Below are 21,364 nucleotides of genomic sequence, written 5' to 3' on the forward strand. Positions count from 1 at the left end.
ATTAATATTATATTTATATAATTAAAATATTATATTATGGATAGATAGGTCGATCAGTTTAGCAATACAGGTTTTACTTTTTTTTCCTTATAAAATCATGTGGAATTACTGTCTCAGAGCTTTGAAGCCTGTGAGCTTCCCGCATAATTAAAAAACATCTGAAAAGGTCAAATTCTTCATCTCCAAAGCAACTGTCAGCAGAGAGAAAATTATTGTAGAGGCTGTTAAATGTAATGTGATTTTTAAAACATGGCATAAATGGATAAAGGTTGCCTCTGCTTGTGGTCAAGGTAGTAAAACTGGTCGCTTATACAGGGCATTAAATAGGGAAGAAATGGATCTAGCAGAATGTAGTTTTAGCCTCCATTTGTCTCTCTTTATAAAATGAATCAAATTGAATGATTCTTGTTCTGATAACATGTTATGGATTCCATAATGAGGTTAGCAGTCTGAGGATCAATGTATGTGCATAACTATTACTTATGAAGATAGTGCCTCTCTTTAAATCACCGAGAGTGCCTCGCCATAGCTCACTCAAACAGAGTGCCTTCCTATATGTAACTCTCAAAGACATAACTCCCCCAGACAGAGTGCCCCCTATCTCTAACTCACCCAGAGTGCCCCCTATCTGTAACTCCCCCAGACAGAGTGCCTCTAACTCCCCCAGAGTGCCCCCTATCTGTAACTCCCCCAGACAGAGTGCCCCTATCTCTAACTCACTCAGAGTGCCCCCTATCTCTAACTCCCCCAGACAGAGTGCACCCTGTCTGTAACTCCCCCACACAGAGTGCCCCTATCTCTAACTCACCCAGAGTGCCCCCTATCTGTAACTCCCCCAGACAGAGTGCCTCTAACTCCCCCAGAGTGCCCCCTATCTGTAACTTCCCCAGACAGAGTGCCCCTATCTCTAACTCACCCAAAGTGCCCCCATCCCTAACTCACCCAGAGTGCACCTATCTGTAACTCCCCCAGACAGAGTGCCTTCTATCTCTAACTCACCCAGAGTGCTTCCTATCTGTAACTCATCCAGACACAGTGTCTCCCTTCTGTAACTCTCCCAGACAGAGTGCCCCTTATCTGTAAAACCCCCAAAAAGTACCCCTATATGTAACTCACCCAGACAGAGAGCCCCCTATCTCTAACTAACCCAGACAGATTGCCAATTATCTTTACCTCTCCCAGACAGAGTGCCCCCTATATCTAACTCTCCCAGACAGAGTGCCCTTATCTTTAACTCTCAAAGACAGAGTGTTCCCTATCTGTAACTCCCACAGACAGAGGCTCCTTATGTATAACTCGCCCAGACATAATGTCTCCCTACTGTAACTCTCCCAGAGATCCCCCTATATCTAACTCACCCAGACAGAGTCCCCTTATCTCTAACTCACCCAGACAAAGTCCCCTATCTCTAACTCGCCCAGACAGAGCCCCCCCTATCTCTAACTCACCCAGACAGAGTCCCCCCTATCTCTAACTCACTCAGACAGAGGCTCCTTATCTATAACTCACTCAGAGTGTCTCAATTCTATAACTCTTCTAGACAGAGTGTCTCCTATCTGTAACTCCCCCAGACAGAGTGTCTCCTATCTATAACTCTCCCAGACAGAGTGTCTCCTATATGTAACTCCCCCAGACAGAGTGTCTCCCTATCTGTAACTCCTCCAGACAGAGTGTATCCTATCTGTAACTCCCCCAGACAGAGTGTCTCCTATCTGTAACTCCCCCAGACAGAGTGTCTCCTATCTATAATTCCCCCAGGCAGAGTGTCTCCTATCTGTTACTCCCCCAGTCAGAGTGTCTCCTATCTGTAACTCCCCCAGAGTGTTTTCTATTTATAACTCCCCCAGACAGAGCGTTTTCTATCTGTAACTCCACCAGACAGAGTGTCTCCTATCTGTAACTCCCCCAGACAGAGTGTCTCCTATCTGTAATTCCCCCAGACAGAGTGTCTCCTATCTGTAACTCCCCCAGTCAGAGTGTCTCCTATCTATAACTCCCCCAGACAGTGTCTCATATCTGTAACTCCCCCGACAGAGTGTCTCCCTATCTATAACTCCCCCAGACAGAGTGCCCTCCTATCTGTAACTCTCCCAGGCAGAGTGTCTCCTATCTATAACTCTCCCAGTCAGAGTGCCTTCTATCTATAACTCTCCAGACAGAGTGTCTCCTATCTGTAACTCCCCCAGACAGAGTGCCCCCTATCTGTAACTCCCCCAGACAGAGTGTCTCCTATCTGTAACTTCCCCAGACAGAGTGCCCCCCTATCTGTAACTTCCCCAGACAGAGTGCCCCCCTATCTGTAACTCCCCCAGACAGAGTTCCCCTATCTATAACTCTCCCAGACAGAGTGTCTCATTTTCTGTAATCCAGACAGGTCATAAAGAATAATACAATAGACAGGGCCATTCTTTAAAACATTGTTATATTAATGCTATTTATTTTTTATCAGTATAGTGCATTATATCCCTTCAAAGAGAACAATGGCCTCATCATAGCTGTCAGCCTAGTGCGTACAGCTTTCGCTTCTACTTACTAGGCATTTTTCTTTGTCAGACTGTATGTTGCAGCCATCCCTTACTACAAATCATTGCACCTTTAAAGTGACAGATGAAGAATGCTCTCCCTGCAATTTCACACATGCATGAGCAGAGCCACACGCCTGTTGGTATCATGGGCAGTGAGTGGCAGAGAGACGTGGTGCCGCTGACAATCTGTAGACAGTTTCATTTGGAGAAATCCAGCAGGCACCTGTAGATGTGACAGAGCTCTCACTTTCAGAACTGAACCCCAGGGTTTGCTGAAGCTCATTAACATTCTGTGCTCTTCCACCCCCTGGCCGATCGCACGCAAGAAGCGGCTGTTTGTGTCTTCAGGTCCAAAATTGGGGAGGGCGAGCACAGCGCCGGCATCTGCTGAGCAGCTGGTACAGTCACTAGCATTGAGGAGATGATAAAGTCTTGCTTTCACAAAATATGTTCTTCTCTTATTGTGGCCAGCCATGTGTGACTTGGAGGTGCCACAATATTCTGTGCGACTCTTCTGCTGTAACTTTGTGCCTTTACTGTGGAGTTTATCGACTAAGCAGTGAGCGGTGCTGAGTTCAAAACTGGATGAATTTAGGCTAAAGCAGCTATGTTGGAAGAAATAAATCTGACTTCACAATTAAGCAATTATTTTTGCATCTTGGTTATGTTGGCCTGAATTTTGCAAATCAGTTGTCAATTCATCACCAATAACGTTTTAGTAAATAACCACCCACGTCTAATTGAGCCACTCCGATAATATAACATATTTCTTGTGTTATTTAGATCTGAAGTATTTAGATCTTATTTCAATCTGTGTACAACAGTATTTTTAATATTTTAAAGTTTTATAGCAATGTGGAAAAACTGTCTGCAAATCCCATTACTCTAATCCACAACTCACTGAGCTTTCCAGTATTCCTGTTATGTGACTAAGAGGTGTGAAGCAGGACTAATTATGTGGTCAAGATAGGCGATGAGTCTGGCAAAGAGCTGACAATCAAAAAAGGGACAGCATGCAGTGACAAATTCCCCTGAAAGGGAGGAAGGCAATAGCTTAATTTTATCTGTTAGCAACAGAAATCATAATATTTAAACATAAAGAACAATATTATCTAACACTTACTAAACAGTTCCTAGATATTGTGCACTGACTCTAGATGGCCGAGTTGTTTTAAGTTTCTAAATACTAAATAGCAGTGAATGGAAAACCTAACAACAAAATTAAGGTAAAAATAAACATACTTTGACTGTAATAAAGTTGGGGAATGTTTCCAAATTCACATTTTTTATCTACATTTTGCACATCAGTTTTTAGGTCATTGCAATTACATTTTTTAGCAAAGAAAGCACCGGCCTCGCAGAGCTGCATTGGGAAGTATGTGATTGGACAGCCACAGAAAGTCTGGGTAGGGATTGCATTGGAGGGCTTGCTAAGGCTGCAGACAAGAGACCTGCAGGTATCGCAAGGTGTTTTTAGATATAATTAAACGCATGTAAGTTTCCATTTGTGGTATATCTACTAAACATTTACTTTTTTTTTTTTTCATCTGGGTAGTGGAGTGTCCCTTTAATATATACGAAGACAATTTTGTCTACAGAATTATTATTTTATTACTCTCAAATATAGGTAGTAAAAGGTATATATAATATAATGCAATATAGTTTGAGAATTGTCAGCGGTCCTGAAAGAGTGAAGATACCCCTAGACGGAACTATAATGTTAAAAATGTATCAAAATAATAACTCTAACCCTATTAGTGCTGAAGGTTTAAGTAAAGCAGTAACCTAGGAGACTGACAGTGAACAAATATATGTAGAAGCACTCATTACCTCTTAAAAAAAAAAAAAAAAAAAACAAGCACGCAGTACCTTGCTGGGGAATACCTTGGCATTGTTTTTTTAACAACAAAATAATAATAAAAATAATCATATTCATAGGACATCAGAAAGAAGCAAAAAAGATCGAGATATTTTAGGAATTGTCTGTACTGTCCCCTTTTCCATTTAATGCACATTGCTCCCTAATATATAATTCCCTGGTTATAAATGAATTACCCTATGTAGCACTGATTCATAGTTGTATGCAGCACTCCATAAGACCTGCTATACCCCAAATAACCTGATTTTGGGCAATGTTGACCATTTATAAGTGTGTAGACAGACAGACAGACAGGCAGAAGGATAGACAGGCAGATGGATGGATGGGTGGGTGGATGGACAGACAGACAATCAGAAAAAAGGACAGGAAGATAGTTAATTATCATACTGATTTAAACATAACAATAATGTATCAGCAGCACTATTATTGTGAATATTTGTCACAGCACTTTATATTATTATGCTGCTTCAACTACATTTTAAAAAAGTGATATAAAGAATATAACAGCAGCAAATTTGGAAACACACAGCAAAACTTGTAAGCTGTGCACTCGTGGGAACGGATTTGCCAGAATTCATAAACAGAAAATGAAAGTCTATTTGCTGCCAATGTGTGATTTATCGTGGAAATGATAGCTGGTGTTTTATGACTTTTGGTTCTGTTTTAGGAAATAAGCTCATTTAAGTGCTAATTTCAAACATCAAATACAAATAGCTGAATGGTTACAGTCTGCCAATTTAACGGGAGGTTAGCAATGTAACACGATTGCCAGTCCTAAATGTTTGTGTGTAAAAATTTATTTTTTTCCCTATATGGAACTGAATATTTATGGCACAATATGGACTGGAGTAATTATGGTACTATATGGTGCTAAACATTTATGATAAAAATGGACGGACTGTAAGTGCATTCCAGTTGTTGCAATTGATCGACGGCTCACACATGATCGATGGCAAGAACAGCATTACTAATGTCAGAACAGAAAAGAGTACTGAAGCTAACATGCAATTTAATATGTTTGTGGTTTTGTAAAGAAATGCTATACATTCTATGTTATATATATATACATATATATAAACATTTACTTTATTTTTATATACTTTATTACTTTATTTATATATTATATATATATATATATATATATATATATATATATTGCATTGAGATATATATTATATATAGCATAGTATGTATGTTTCTTTATGATACCACAAACATATTAAATATCTTGTTAGCTCCAGTACCCTCTTCTGTTCTGACATTAGTAATGCTGTTCTTGTACATTAAATTAAATTGATCCCGTACATAAATTACTTCCCTTTGCCATTATCACAACTTTCTTTTTCTTAACAGACAGGCAGTTATTAACTTTGTTATAGGTATATCATTGAATATGTCTCCCACTACTAAAACAAAAATATATACATTTTTTTTTAAATTTAACATTAGAAAATACCATTTGGGTGTGGTTGATATGTTCCATTTCCGTGTGTTTTTGCAGTTGGCAGCCTGTGACTTATTTTGGTGATGATTTTCAATATTTTATTTGCAGCTCCCAAATTAATGCTAATTTTTTGTCAACTCCATATACCTTTCTTCCATTAATTATTTCAGCAGAACATGTGTATTGAATTACAGCCACCATACGTGTAAATGTATATATAATCACACCATTCCCAAAGGATGTATTTAGGTATAATTAAAAAAAATTCTAGGGCAAACATAAGTGGACTTCATAGATAACTGCTTTAATTATTATTATTATTATTATTATAACAAGTTTATGTCATTATTATAAGCTTTTATGCAAGTATATAACATGGTGCATTCTGTTATAAAAAGCTCTGAATGCGGTAGAGAAAATTGATACATTGGAGATCAATAGGCAATGCATTGTAAAAGTTGGTGTTTCTACTAAGCCAGCCAACACCAGGGGGATCTCATCTTGTACTGTATTACCCTCTTAAATTTAACTACTTAACACAAGCACTATAGGTGATTATGCAAATGGACCAGCATACTATATTGAAAAAATATTACCATATATATAAACTGCATTTATGTTCACTACATAATGCTGGCAAAGCATCAGTGGAGATGTACTCCACAACATCTGGAGTGCCAAATGTTTCCCTTCCAGTGAGATGAGAGAAACTAATTCAGCACCATGGATAGAGCAATCCACATTCATATTATAATGTATGGTAAGAAACGCATAGTTCAGCACCATGGACAGAACCACCAGCATTCGTATTATAATGTATGGTAAGAAACAGTTCAGCACCATGGACAGAACCACCACCATTCGTATTATAATGTATGGTAAGAAACAGTTCAGCACCATGGACAGAACCACCAGCATTCATATTATAATCTATGGTAAGAAACTGATTGTTCAGCACCATGGACAGAACCACCAGCATTCATATTATAATGTATGGTAAGAAACAGTTCAGCACCATGGACAGAACCACCAGCATTCGTATTATAATGTATGGTAAGAAACAGTTCAGCACCATGGACAGAACCACCAGCATTCATATTATAATCTATGGTAAGAAACTGATTGTTCAGCACCATGGACAGAACCACCAGCATTCATATTATAATGTATGGTAAGAAACAGTTCAGCACCATGGACAGAACCACCAGCATTCATATTATAATGTATGGTAAGAAACAGTTCAGCACCATGGACAGAACCACCAGTATTCATATTATAATGTATGGTAAGGCACAGATAGTTCAGCACCATAGACAGAACCACCAGCATTCATATTATAATATGAAACTGATAGTTCAGCACCATGGACAGAACCACCAGCATTCATATTATAATGTATGGAAAGAAACTGATAATTCAGCACCATGGACAGAACCACCAGCATTTGTATTATAATGTATGGTAAGAAACAGTTCAGCACCATGGACAGAACCACCAGTATTCATATTATAATGTATGGGAAGAACCAGATAGCTCAGCACCATGGACAGAACCACCAGCATTCATATTATAATGTATGGTAAGAAACTGATAGTTCAGCACCATGGACAGAACCACCAGCATTCATATTATAATGTATGGAAAGAAACTAATAATTCAGCACAATGGACAGAACCACCAGTATTCATATTATAACGTATGGTAAGAAACAGATAGCTCAGCACCATGGACAGAACCACCAGCATTTCTATTCTAATGTATGGTAAGAAACAGTTCAGCACCATGGACAGAACCACCAGCATTCATATTATAATGTATGGTAAAAAAACAGTTCAGCACATGGACAGAACCACTTAAAGCAACTGATGTTAGAGAAGGGGGGGAGGAGGGGGAGTGGGGTGTCATGAATAGCAGAAGATGTGTCTGGAAGTGAAAGGTGCAGGTTGGCTGATATTTATCTGGCTATTCTCAGCCAACCTGCACCTTTCACTGACTGATGATCACTGGATCCTAAACTTTCACCTACAGTAATATCTGATACCAAATCTCAATTTGTTAACACTAAATCTAGTATGGCCTCTTTATGAGTTGGCTCCTCAACGACATGTTTTAGAGACAATCCCAGTAGGGAGTTTAGAATATGTGTGCTCCTGGCACAAGCAGCTATTCTGGTTTTCCAATTCACATCAGGAAGATTAAATTCACCCATGATGATAACTTCCCCCTTCATTGTCATTTTAGCTATTTCCTCAACTAGTAGATTATCTAACTCTTCTATTTGTCCTGGGTGCCTATAAATCACACCTAACAAATACTCTGGTATTTTGGCATCTTGTCTACTGGACTAATACGGCTAATCCAATCTACACTACTGTGGCAAATAATGTAGTAAGAAACAGACAGTTCAGCACCATGGATAGAACCACCAACATTTATATCCAACATTCAGGAAACCAGGAATTTATTGAGATACACAAGGATTTCAAATTTTAGGCAGGCCAAAATAACAGAACAGGTACAATAGTTGAAATTGAGAATTTTTCCAACTTTGCTGTTTTGTTCCAAATTTTGCAATTCTCAGCAGATTCCCATTTTAGTGGATAATCCCACGTGTGAATTAAATATCCGAGAAAAATGTATATATATCCATATTCCACAATCAGCAAAAGGTAATTTACTTGTGTAAACACTTCCATATTAAAATATTTTGTCTATAATTGAAAGCAATCATATATACATAGTTTCACATTAATGAAGGTTACGCTTATTTTGAGATTGCTTTGAGATGCAGTTTAAGCTCCTGGATTTGAAAATATACTCAGATGCATTCCACAGAGATTTGGGATATAAATTATTTCTCTATTTATTCAGCAATACATTTTACTATGTCTATTTTTAAGGAAAGTAATATTTAAGCACACCATATAAAGGCATAAATAATAGACTTACAAAAGCAATATTTCAAGCCAAAGTATTTTTTCTTTCAGATGTTTAAATTGTGATTGCAAACCTGTACTGGTTTATAAAGTTGACAATTCTGGAACACTTACAGCTTCTAAAAGTTATCACCACAATTCTGTAATTTTCTGTGTAATTTGTGAGTTTTAAATACCTGCTTTAAAACAAGATGCACAACTTTCATAATATCCTTCCGTGACAGTTTTACAACACAACATATCTACTATGGGCAAAATGTAAATTGAGCATTTTATGATTTTCTCTAATGATGCATACGACACCTGCTTTGTTACAAACAAGGCAGAGGTTCGTGGTGTGAATAAGAGAGTTTAGTCATTATGTTGTAAGTTGTGGGGAGTTGATAGCAGTCATATCAAGTTAGATTAAAATAGATAGAATCTCTAAACTGGCTGCTTTAGCCTCAATACTGCAGCTCACATTAGTACATCTCAGCTCACAGTTTAGTAAATATTGTCCAAAATGAAGAAAATAATAGATGCTGAACAGCTTAAAACTACCCCTTCAGGACAAGGGGTTAGGTAAATCCTATGATACTGTTGCAGTCATGACACTTAATCTGATATGAATGGGTTATAAATGTACTTGTTAATTATTTTGTCACCTAGAATTCTAGCAGTGTATGCTGGCATTGAGAAAGATGTTGGGGTGTTTTTATTTTTTTTTGCTCTGTAATTAACATTATGTAACAAATAACTCTGTGAGTTGAACCCCAATGTGTAACAAGACATGATATTTGAAGACACTTGTAATCTGAAAATTGCTCAACGATAAACAAGGGGTAACGTAGTATTTAGTTTTAATAACTAAAAGCTAAATTGACCAACCTGTAGCTTCTGGCAGAATTCTACATCTAGCAAAAATTGGCTGCAGAGTGATTTCCTATAACACCTTCATAAATCTATTATACACAATCTATGCACGCCATTTGATCAATGTTTGACCCTCAAGGGACTTTCTATGTCCAAATAAGCTAGCTGAGATTTTTGTTAATATTACCACAACCATCAGACTGGTTAAATTGCAATTATCATTAGGAGTTAATCATTAATAACTACACGGGTAAAGTGGAGTAGGGGGAACGTTTGGCTTCCCAATCCTTTTAATGGACAAGATCTCCCAACACGCCCTCCATAAAAGTGGCTACCACTGGATTTAACAATAGATGGAAAGACAAACTTTACAATCAATGAGATACTAGAAGAAAGTCATTGACTTACTGGCATTGTCTGGCTTCCATGCAAGGCGTTGATAGCCGCTTGCGCTTCCGCATGCGATGAATATTTCACAAATGCACATCCTGCAGAGGAGATATTTTACAGTCAAATTAATAAAGTTATTCTGCCTTAACATTTTTATTTTTTTCTTAGAACCTTTACAAAGAAAAGCAAAACCATTATTAATAATAATAAAGTAAATACTTATGATTGAAGTGCATGCAGATCCCCTTAAATACTGGGGAACTGGAGCTGGGCAATTAGAAAACTTTGGAGGGCAAAGCTGATATTTGTGTCCAAGGTTATCGAATAGGGAACTTAATCCAATTAACAAAATATAATGAATTTCAAAATGCAGTATTAGATGGGTACAGTTGTATTGGGCTCTCGTGGTCTGTAATGATGTGTAAAAATACTGTATTTGCTCTAAGACAGTTTTAATGTAAAGTTGCTTCATAGATGAAAATATACATCTTCATGAACTGTCAACTACAGGAATTGTGAAAATCCAAAGTAAATGTATGTTTGGAAAAAAATCTAATGGATTCATCTTCCACTTTTGTCATAAAATGATGAAATAACTACTTTATATCTGAGCACGTGAATACAGAGAAGTTGTCACATTAACCTACTATAGCTTTTTAAATATATGTCCAATACAATTAAGCAATTACTATTTTTGTCATTACTGCTCCTTTAAAACTTTAAAAGGTATCAGAGTTGTGCTCCATGCATTGCACAGATAAAAGGTTAAATATGTCGGGACAAGCCATATGCAAGATGCACATAGGGCATATGACTGATTGAATGAGAACACAGGGGTGAGATATTTGATAACATGCTCACATTTCCCACAATGGTTTTGAAAAACACTCTATGCATTTGTATGGCTTTTTTTGACTGCAAATGTCAGGATAACTATCCAGCATTAGGTTCCAGATTTACAGCTTAATGCATTACAATAAAACACAGAAATTAGGCTTGTACTCAAACTTTCACAACTGTTGGGTAGCAGCAGAGGCTCCTTCTCAATGTGTAAACAGAACACATTAGTACAATTAGTACCGCTAGTCCTACAGTAGTACTACCAAAAATCATCAATATATAAGCTCACCTGTCAACAAGACAAACCTCTTATGTGATCCCTGCTCTAATAAAATATTTTGCTGCTTTTCGCTAAAAGACAAAACCTGTAATAAAACCCAAGTAGGCTTTTTTTAAGGAATTCATACAAGCTATCTATCGCGAATAAGGAATTACAGGGTTGGGGTAAGCACTGTAACAAGGTTTTATATTACAAAAGTAGATTAAAAAGAAAAAAACAACAAAAAAGATCACGGAGTTTAAACTCTTATAACTTTTGAAAGACACATCTGTTACATGAGAATTAAAGGAACATTGCAGCATTAGGAATACAACTTCTGTATTCCTAGCTCTACAGTCCTGATGTGGCTATTTAGTTGAGGCTCTCCCCAGGGTCTTTAAAAAAAAAAAAAAAAAAAAATTGAAATAAAACAAGAGTAAAGATGACTCACCTTTGCTCCACCACCAAGTTTCCCTTGGCACCGTCATGGCTTTTTCCTTGAGTGATGTCATCCTTAAAGGATGTCATCTGATGCGCCTATGAGTTGGCCATAGAAAATCACTTTATAAAATGATTCTCTATGGCAGACCATGACGTCACTGCGCATGCACACCTGACTTCAAGGTATGTTACGTATCCAAGCCGGGAAGTACCAGGAATTCTGTCTTCCATATGGAAAAAGTTTGGACATGGCTTGAAATTGTGCTTCTAAATTATAGTGTATACAGTGTTCTTTTCTGCTTTAATTGATAATATAGGTTCACAGTCCTTGTTGTGTCTATTAAAGTACATGTGCCATTTTCTTCCACCATTACTCCCAAGATTAAACTGTCACCTATCTGGAAATTAAATTCAACTAGGTAGAAACAGATGGAGGCTCTCAGTTACAAGATAAAGTAGTACTGTTTCTACATTTAATTTTATTTTCTATACTTTACAAATACACATTTTAGTGGATATGGTTAAATATGAGGGGTTAAGTAGACCTAATATAAAAAATGCCCCTTTAAATAAGCACATAAAACAAGCACACCACAACAAGCCACTACTTCCAATTCTATGTGACGATTTAAGCCACAGTGGGAATATTTACACACTTCCATGGAGAAGCCTGCATGTATTTATCTTTATGGTGACTCATTTGCATGTAGTGATTTACAGAAAGTGTTATGGATATAGCGATTAAGATGTATTGATCCACAGAGACCATGACCTTTGTCAGTATCAGCAGATATCTGTCTAAAAAACTACAGCCCAAGTAATTAACATGATTAAAAATCCTGGAGGCATTGAGATGTCTGTTAGTTTAGATAAAACACCAAGGGGCTGTCTAAAGGTTCATCTAGAGATCAATTACTGCAGAAAACCAAAATACATAACTGTACCCCTTTAAATACATATTTATGAAAGTAAGCCCTGGGTACCAGAACTCCTTAACATTCTCAAATGTGTCTAAAGTCATTATAGAGCATTGCATAGAAAAAATAAATTGTATTAGCCAAATTGTAAATCATGATATAAACGATATTGTATAATTACATATAAAGGGTGCTACGTAACCTATGTAGGATTTTTTTTTTTTTATTGGTTAAGCCTCTATGTCAGCTGCTGCACACTCTGAGTATTCTATAGACCAGGGGTGCCCAAAAGGTAGATCCCCAGGCATTATTAAAGTACAGCTTCGTCATGCTTTGTCATTCTGATGGCATTCTAAAGGCATGCAAAGCACCTTTGGAATTGTAGTTCTACAACATCTGGGAAATTACCTTTTCAGCACCCCTGTTATAGACAGCAGTTTGGATAATATGACCTGATATGAACTGCGTAGAGGAAGGGGGCTGATCTGCACGTGCTGAATATATTTTATTTCCAGTAACGTTTGGAAAATACAAAGATGGGGGAATTAGTGCCCCAAGACCTTTTAAACTAAATGTCTATGGCCAAAGCAGATCTGTAGAGTAGCTTAATATTGCATATATTATATCAAAAGTAAAGTTATATGTATGCTTTTGCAATTGAGATATAAACTTCAAATAAAGATAGCTGCAGTGCATGTAAGTGCAGCGGTGCTTGACACAGAGAGACCCCTAACAAGAAACAGATACAGCAAATGCTGTAAATCTACAATCTATGGCTGGCAAAACCATACATTTTTCTGCTAATAACTGAAAAGCTGTCCATCTGGCCAGGCAGTAGACTGATTTAAAGACAGCAGAACCAGATTACCCATTAGGTGACCAAGGCATGCCCTCCTCGAGCCAGCAAGAAGATCAAAATAATTAAGGACACAGCCCTGTCCTCATGAAAATGATTGATTCCCTGTGGTCCATGGTATACCATAATAATTGAAGTCTCGTGCAGTTCCTGCCCTCTGTGAGGGAGTCAGAGAGCAGATGCCGGGATTCCCAGCATGCACTCTAACTTCCTCACAGAGTGCCGGAGTAGAAGCGGCAATTAATATAGATTGCTCCATGCACTCTACAACTGACCACCAGGGAATCCACTATACAAGGGGTAGGCAAAATTCGGCACTCCAGCTGTTGTGGACTACATCTCCCACAATGCTCTTACAGCTATAATGATGGCAAAGCATCATGGGAGATGTAGTACAAAACATCTGCAGTGCCGAAGGATGCCTATCCCTGCTCTATACCATAAGTAATGTATTATTGCCACCATATCTATGCAGGTGGTAAGCAGGGGGGCAGGGGGGCAATTGTTATAAAAAGGCATGTAAGATTCGGGAGATTGTGTTTAACACAGCATTCCCACATATTCTCACTCCTCCTACACACCAAGCTCTCATCGATTGCCTCCACCTCACACACCCAGTCACACTTATTCTGACACACTCACTCCCCAACTGTGCCACACTCGCCCTCCACACTCATCACCCTCGTCCTGTCATGCACATACCCCACACCCTGCACACTCACCCTGCCCCTACCTTGATATAATCATCCCCTGATACCGTCACACTCACCTCAGGTCACCATGCCAACCACACCCTGCCACACTTACCCCTTATCTCTAATGAGACAGAGAGGTGTATTTTTCTAAACCCTTACATACCTATTGACCATTAATATGAAACACAGGGGGTGAACAGCCGCACTGTAACATTTTTCTTTGGTTTTGATTTTATGTATTGGGGTTGATGTGAACTATACTCTTTGCTGCTGCCCTGGAGTAGTGGGAGTTTGACTGCAGGACTTAATGCTGTATGTTTGTATTTGCTTTTGTATCACACAGCTATGTTACAGTGCTACTGCCCACTCAATTGTGGTTGATGTGTACTAGAGTCAGGGCTTGGTTTTATGTATTTGTACAAGCAACAATCCTGTACACATATGTTTACAAATATACACATGCTCACAGAGACAGAGACACACATTCAGAGATAAGAATACTCAGGCACATACACAGGTACACAATGCCAGAAAAACAGACAATCTGGCTCCCTCATGCCCATCACTGCAGTTGACATACTGTAGGGCACAATTCTGCTCATCTTTATATATTTAGCACTCTTTTTTCATCTCTGAGATACACGTTTGCTACATTTGGACCTGGGGAGCCTGAATTAGTGACTCCTATCAAAGTAAGTATAATTTTTTTTTTTATGCATGACAAACCTAAAAGTTGTTCATTTAAATTTTTACAGGGAGCTCAGAGGAAACCCGATTAGCATAATAAAACTGCACATGCACAATCCCTTTGCAATTAGCATCTGGGATTATACTAAAGGTTATTCAAGGATACGTTTTTGCAGTTTATTCAAGGCTGTTACAGAAAAAACACTACACCTTACCTTTCTTCTAACAGAAAAGCCTTGGCTAAAACAGAATGCATGATCTGGATCTATTAGACTGGACATTCTAGAAATGGGGTTGAGGGGGGGCACATTTTTTGCCTGTCCAAATGTTTTGCTCAAATATTTATTTATTTTTTTACACAATTACACTCACGCAGAACACTCAGGCTATTTACTAAAGTGAGAATTCAAAGTGAATTTAAAATTTAAGGTCAAAATAGCTGAACAAAAAAATTCTCTAATTCAGTGTTACTCTAAGAAATAACACTGACTATGTGAAGGGACGGCAGGGAAACCCAAGTTTACACATCCCCTTTGTTAAGTCCGACTATACATACACAGATAACATAATCCTAGAATAAGTGCTTAAAGGGACCCTATAGTGCCAGGAAAACAAACCCATTTATAGCGTTATTAGGTCCACCCCTCCCTCGGATCCCCCTCCCGCGCCAGGCTCCCTTGGCACTGGTGACCTCTCCTCCCCCGAGGGGACCGAATGCGCATGTGCGGCAAGAGACGGGCACGCATTCAAATCGCCCATAGGAAAGTATTACTCAATGATTTCCTATGGATGTCCAACGTGAGTTTCAATAAGATTTTCACAGTGAGAATCGCGGAAGCGGCCTCTAGTGACTGTCAGGGAGACAGTCACTAGAGGCTGGATTAACCCTGCAATGTAAACATAGCAGTTTCTCTGAAACTGCTGTGTTTTCAGCTGCAGGGTTAAAACTAGGGGAACCTGACACCCAGACCACCTCATTGACCTGCCTATAGTGGTCCTTTAAAGGGACACTCCACTGCCTAAATACACACACACTGAAACACACACACACACACACAAACACACAACGCCACTGTTAGATACACCCAAATAAAACATACATACATTTATTGTGCATTTTTTCGTTGAGGGTATATCTATAAATAAGTTCTCTTTGACTGCTGCCTGTGGAAGCCCTCACCTTCTAACCCTAACCCTCCCCAATCACAGACTTCCCAATGCAGCTCAATGAGAAGTCTTTGTAAGGCAGGTGCTCTAGGCAATTGCTGCCTCTTGAGTTTAGTACCACTGAGTTAACCAAACCAGCAAGTCTGATTGTCTGATTGACAGCCTGGGGGGTGTAACAATGGTAAAGGGTTACTCCAACCACCATGAACACTTCAGTAGGAGCTTGAATGTGCAGTGTATTAACTTGAAACAAAATCCCTCCCACCCCATCCCCTCACTGTCTCTATGAGAAGCTTGTGATTGGACCACGCAAAGCTCCCTGCAACCTAAGATGGAGGAGGGATATCAGCTCCAGTAGCTAAGCCCAGAGCTGGAGGGGGCACAAATAGCAATGCCAAAAAGGACATTGCAAGCCTAAAAAGTCAAAAAGTCTAAAAACGCTAAAAGTGTCAGAGTAAACCTTTATTTTATAAAAGTGCCAATTTCTATAGAAATCTGCACTTTTTGTAAAATGTAAAATTAAACACAGTCTTAACACATAAAGCATTTCATGCTCAACAACAGGTTGATTGAAAATATAGAATAACATAATACATGGCTGTGAGTAACAGAATGCGTAGGAATAAATTATAAGCAAGCTCTGAGAGCTGGGGCACATTAAAAAAAAAAATAAAGAACATCAAACATAACTCAAACATGGGTCCATAGAGTATGACATTTAGGAATCTGTACCAGTTAGGGGTCTATTCCTAGCTCAGTCAGCTTAATTCTCTTCAGTTTTCTGATAAACTTTATCTGAAGTTCACCGCATTCACAATCAGCCATATTAAATTCACACTGAGTTCAATTCTCCCCCCCCCCCCCCTCCATTTCAACAAACAAATCGCAGCCAATTGGCAACTGAATTTCCTCTGATATGAGAAAAAAAGTGTTGGTAAGATACGTGTAGCGTATGGGTAGAATAAAGGTTGGGGTATCATGAGTTTAAGAGATTCGGGGGCAGAATTATGGATACATAGGGTTGGGGAGTCTGAGAACAATGGTTGGAATTTCACTAAGTGAAGACAACTTGGTTGCGGTTTGGCTTTATGTGAATAGTTAAATCAGTTGATTTAGAGAAAAGTGGCAGATTGTAACAGCTAGGCCTATTGTAATCACAGAGTTGTACAAATTCAGTTGAAATAAGCAAACTTCCTTTACGTGAGTAGTCATATTAGTTTAATTTGTTAAAACAGCTGGACAGCATTGGGATGTAGTTCTGCTATTAATGAATAGTTTTAATTTGTAATTTTTTTTTAAAGAAAATGCTAATACATGAATAAGATACACCATGTTTAGAATAACTCAACTAAACTAATCACCAGCAATCAGTGTTATATTAGGGGTGAACATAAATGATAACGGTGGATTTGGTGATCTGGATATGTATTTTTTTAAAATCCGATTCTGTTTCTTTTTCATTGTAGCCTGCCTTGATGGTTTCAGCCAATATCAGCATATCTGCTAATTAGTTTCACACGGGGCCCCATCAAGGGCCCTATTAAAAGCATGGTGATGGTGCAATGATGCACTAATAATTATTAATTATCATGTACTACCATAGGAAAAAAAAAACGACACAGATGTTAAAATGATGCATGATTAGTCAGGGAAAACTAAGTCCTTGTTAAAATATTTTAAAATCAGCAGTTAGCTATTCTGTATTTGCCAAATCTGACAAAATTCATTCCAAAACTCCCATCTGGACATTGTACACATATATTACTGTACATGGGCATCCGTGATGAAATCATGCTATGTTATCGCTGCACCCTCGGAATATGTCCTGGAGGGGAGGTGGGGGTATTTTTTGTTTTTGTTTTGTTTTAATGCTTTTTTGAAGAACTACTGGAAACCAGGGTTTTGTTTAACCGTATTGTTTTAAGGTTAAGTCAACAGTTGAACATGTTGCACAGAACCAATGTCGGTGTTTACCAGTAGAGGAAAAGCAGTTTGGTGATAATATACAGTATATCTAAGCTTATTAATCATTGAATTACTCTAGAACTAGAACTTTTAATCTTTGACTGGCAAGTTTTACCTTAATCAGGCATCGGGTCAATAGAGACCAAAAGGTCTGAAAACATCCGGACATTTTTTGTAAATGGATGCCTATTGTTGTTTGTACACTGTATTATTTTATCAGCCTATGACTGTATCGTTTTATTAGATGTTATTATTTTATTAATGTAAAACTAGAAAATAATTTAAATGTAATACAAACTGTGTTTGGCAGTCTGGAGAGACATATTAAACAGAGTTATTTACTAAAGTGATAATTAAAGGTGAAATCAAAGTGAATTTCAAATTTAAGCAGAAAGTAGCCTAACTGGAAAAAGTTCACTAAATTACTTTAAATTTGCACGTTAGTAAATAGCACTGTATATTTGAATTAAAAATGATTAATGCATAAAGACCTTGCATCACAATAGAAAGGATGGTCAGACAGTCTTTTTCCTGTCCTTCACAACAGTTAGGAAGAAGTCAGCTTTAACACCATGTGATTTTGTCTTATGTACAGCAGGCCACTATCTCTGCAGGTACAGCCAGGGTTCAATCTCTTTACCTTAAAGTCCTATAAACACAACCTATGTATGGTGAATCTCTGGCTCTACCATTTGTAGGTACAGGGGTTCTGATCTAAACCCAATGGTACAATAATCAGAATGGTACGTAACGTCAAGTATGACTGTATCCTCCAGTCCTGGAGGAAAGGCCAATACCAGGGCTAAGTGCTGTACGTCATGGGTTGTATGTCTCTGTAGGACAGCTATTAGGACAGAGGATAGGACAATACTAGGATGCTACTAGGGCTATGTTCTGTATGTCATAAGCTATTTGCCTATGTACTACAGTCATGAGGACAGAGTAGAGGTTAATACTAGGTCTAGTGGTTATATTTAATGGGAAAACTATTTCATAAAAATCATTAGTTTGTACGATTATGTTTTCTTTTTAGCAATAATTTTGGATATTAAACAGTTTTCCCATAGTAAGGTATGTAAACTGAGACAGTGGTTGGAGGGTATAAAGGAGGCAGGTCAGTGGCCAACCATGAATCACTGAACTGCCCAATGAGTTGGACCTGCATGGACCTGCCTGCCTAAAGAAGGGGCATATAAGACTTGTGTGATTGCATGCCAAGCTGACTGACAATCTTAATGGCCATCGCCGTTTAGGGGATGAGTTACTGTGTTCTGGGCATGGTCTATCATCATAGCTCAAAAAGCACAAAAGTGGGACACCAAGGAACAAACCATGGACAGCGGGAAAGTAGCCTGAAATTGGGACTGTTACACTGGATTCGAGCCAATTGGGAGACCTACTTTTCTCTTTTGTTAACATGCTTAAGAATATAATTCATTATGCTATTTGTATTGCTCTTTATTCCAGGAGTAAAAGGGAATAAACATGCTGGCACTCAATTTCATATGTATTGTTCACTTTTCTTTCCTTTTTTACATACACACACCAAAACAACCTTAACAGCATAACCACCCCAGTCACCCACTCCCCTATTGCGCAATATCTAACACTTTTACTCACAATTATCCTTTACAACAAAGAGCTGGATTAAGCAGAATTATCACGCAGAGCTCTGCTGTGATAGAATCTTTTCTAGAACACAATATATATCAACAGTTTAAAATCTCAGAAAAGATATATGCAAGCTCCATCAGTAAACATGAACTGCAACTGTGCATTTTCTAGCATTTACTTAATTATTTGTTTGTTTGTTTATTTATTTAATATATAATAGGTCAGTTGTATATTTGTTATTCACATGTGCCTCTCTACACTGCTCTTGGCTAAAATGAAGTCCACTTGCATCAGCCTACCATTCTAAGTAGACCACATAACTTTTGAGCCCGTATTTTAATTTATCATATTATGCTATTTTATACACACATAATGATACTTAAATTATGTCTGGCTTTCAAGTTTTCTGCCTTTATACAGATGAATATCTTTGAAGTCCCCATGATGCACTGACAAGAAGATGAATAACTTGCTGTGAATAAATTGCCATATACCTTTGCTGTTCCCATCTGGTCCTCGAAGAATTGTACATTCCTCAATGTTTCCGAAGGCTTCAAATAGTCGGCGGACATCATCTTCTGACTGTTGCTTATTGAGCATGCCCACGAAGAGTTTTCTGTCTTCTGGAACAAAATTAAGAGATGCTTACCATATTTTGGAAACACGAGAACAGAGGCAATGGCAAAGCAACATTAAAGTTTAATAACACCCAGAAACGTGGGAAGAGTACCCACCCACATTATGATTAACACCAGGAGTGCCCAAAAGGTAGATCCCCAGATGTTGTGGCACTGCTACTGCCATGATGCTTTGCATGCCTTTAGAATGCTTAAGAATGGCAAAGAATCATGGAAACTGTAGTTTTAAAACATCCGGGGATCTACATTTTGGGCACCCTGGTGTGTGTGTGTAAGAAATATTGCCTCTCACCATTGGTGAACAGAAAAATGAATGAAACAAATCTGAGAAGAATGTGAATTTCACTTGAAATGCCATGGTAAATTCTATGGTAACAAAGTTATCAAAAATAAAACGATAATTTACATTATAATAAAAGTATTGAATTGTCTAAATAACAATGAGTTGACCAGTGACTTTCAAAATGTAGGACTAGAATGTTATAGAGCAGTAATACTGACACTTTTGACATTATGCAGTGGTCATAAATAATGGTTCTTGTGAGGTAGGTAACTTATCGGATGCATAACCTCAACCTGTGTCTCTCCTGTAGCCATGTGCCAGTTTTCACTTCAATGTGTGCCTCATGAATGTTGGCCCTGTCCATTGTAGGACTTTCCACCCTCTATGACTATTTATCTCTATATGTCACTAATATAAATGTGTGAGGAGTAAAAAATAAAAATAATTAGCAAAATCTACACCTCTTAATCTTAAAACTGGGTGCTTCCATCTTAGCTCCCTCTCAATCATCGTTCTACCATTTGTCCTTTGCTTTTGGCAGTCAACAAAGAGAGAGCTTACAGAGAAGAGGAGGAATTAAATAATAATAATATTTTTTTTCTTCATTTGCAACATTTGCCCTGACTGTGCCTTGTATCATCTTGATTATAATGCAATAAGCTACATCTTTAATGTAAATTTAAAAGAAAATCAAGTTTACCATTAAAAAAAAATAGAGCATCTCATTAAAAATTTTTTATCACAAATTATAGTTAATCGTTTTATTCGGTTATGTAAATTTAATATAAGTGATAGCTCCCCTTTAAAGCATGTCTATGGACACTTTGGTCAAACTAAAGTATACTATTCCTTGTTTTTTTTTTCTGAATTGTGGAACTCAGCCTTCTGACAATTTTCTGGAGATAGGGACACTAATTAACTAATTTGCAATTAGCTAAAACAAATCATTAATTGCTTCCTCTTAGAACAGACAGCA

The 21,364-nt window shown here is 37.9% G+C and overlaps 1 protein-coding gene across 12 annotated transcripts in view; it reads right to left on the reverse strand.

The window, feature by feature from the left end:
• The window catches only part of CELF4 (CUGBP Elav-like family member 4), an 865,251-nt gene that overhangs the window by 117,691 nt on the left and 726,196 nt on the right, over positions 1-21,364 (reverse strand). For 8 of the 12 annotated variants that reach the window (XR_010090871.1, XM_063453837.1, XM_063453831.1 and 5 more), the window contains exons 4-5: positions 19,962-20,090; positions 10,045-10,124 (exon numbers count right to left, since the gene is read on the reverse strand). Coding sequence is in view for 11 of the 12 variants with exons in the window: in XM_063453837.1 (XP_063309907.1) it covers positions 10,045-10,124; positions 19,962-20,090 (209 nt within the window). In the remaining variant the exon portion in view is untranslated. The remainder of the gene's footprint in view (positions 1-10,044; positions 10,125-19,961; positions 20,091-21,364) is intronic. The other 4 variants (XM_063453839.1, XM_063453833.1, XM_063453836.1 and 1 more) reach the window with 1 other exon arrangement.

Source organism: Pelobates fuscus, chromosome 5, assembly GCF_036172605.1.
Source record: "Pelobates fuscus isolate aPelFus1 chromosome 5, aPelFus1.pri, whole genome shotgun sequence".
NCBI lineage: Eukaryota > Metazoa > Chordata > Amphibia > Anura > Pelobatidae > Pelobates > Pelobates fuscus.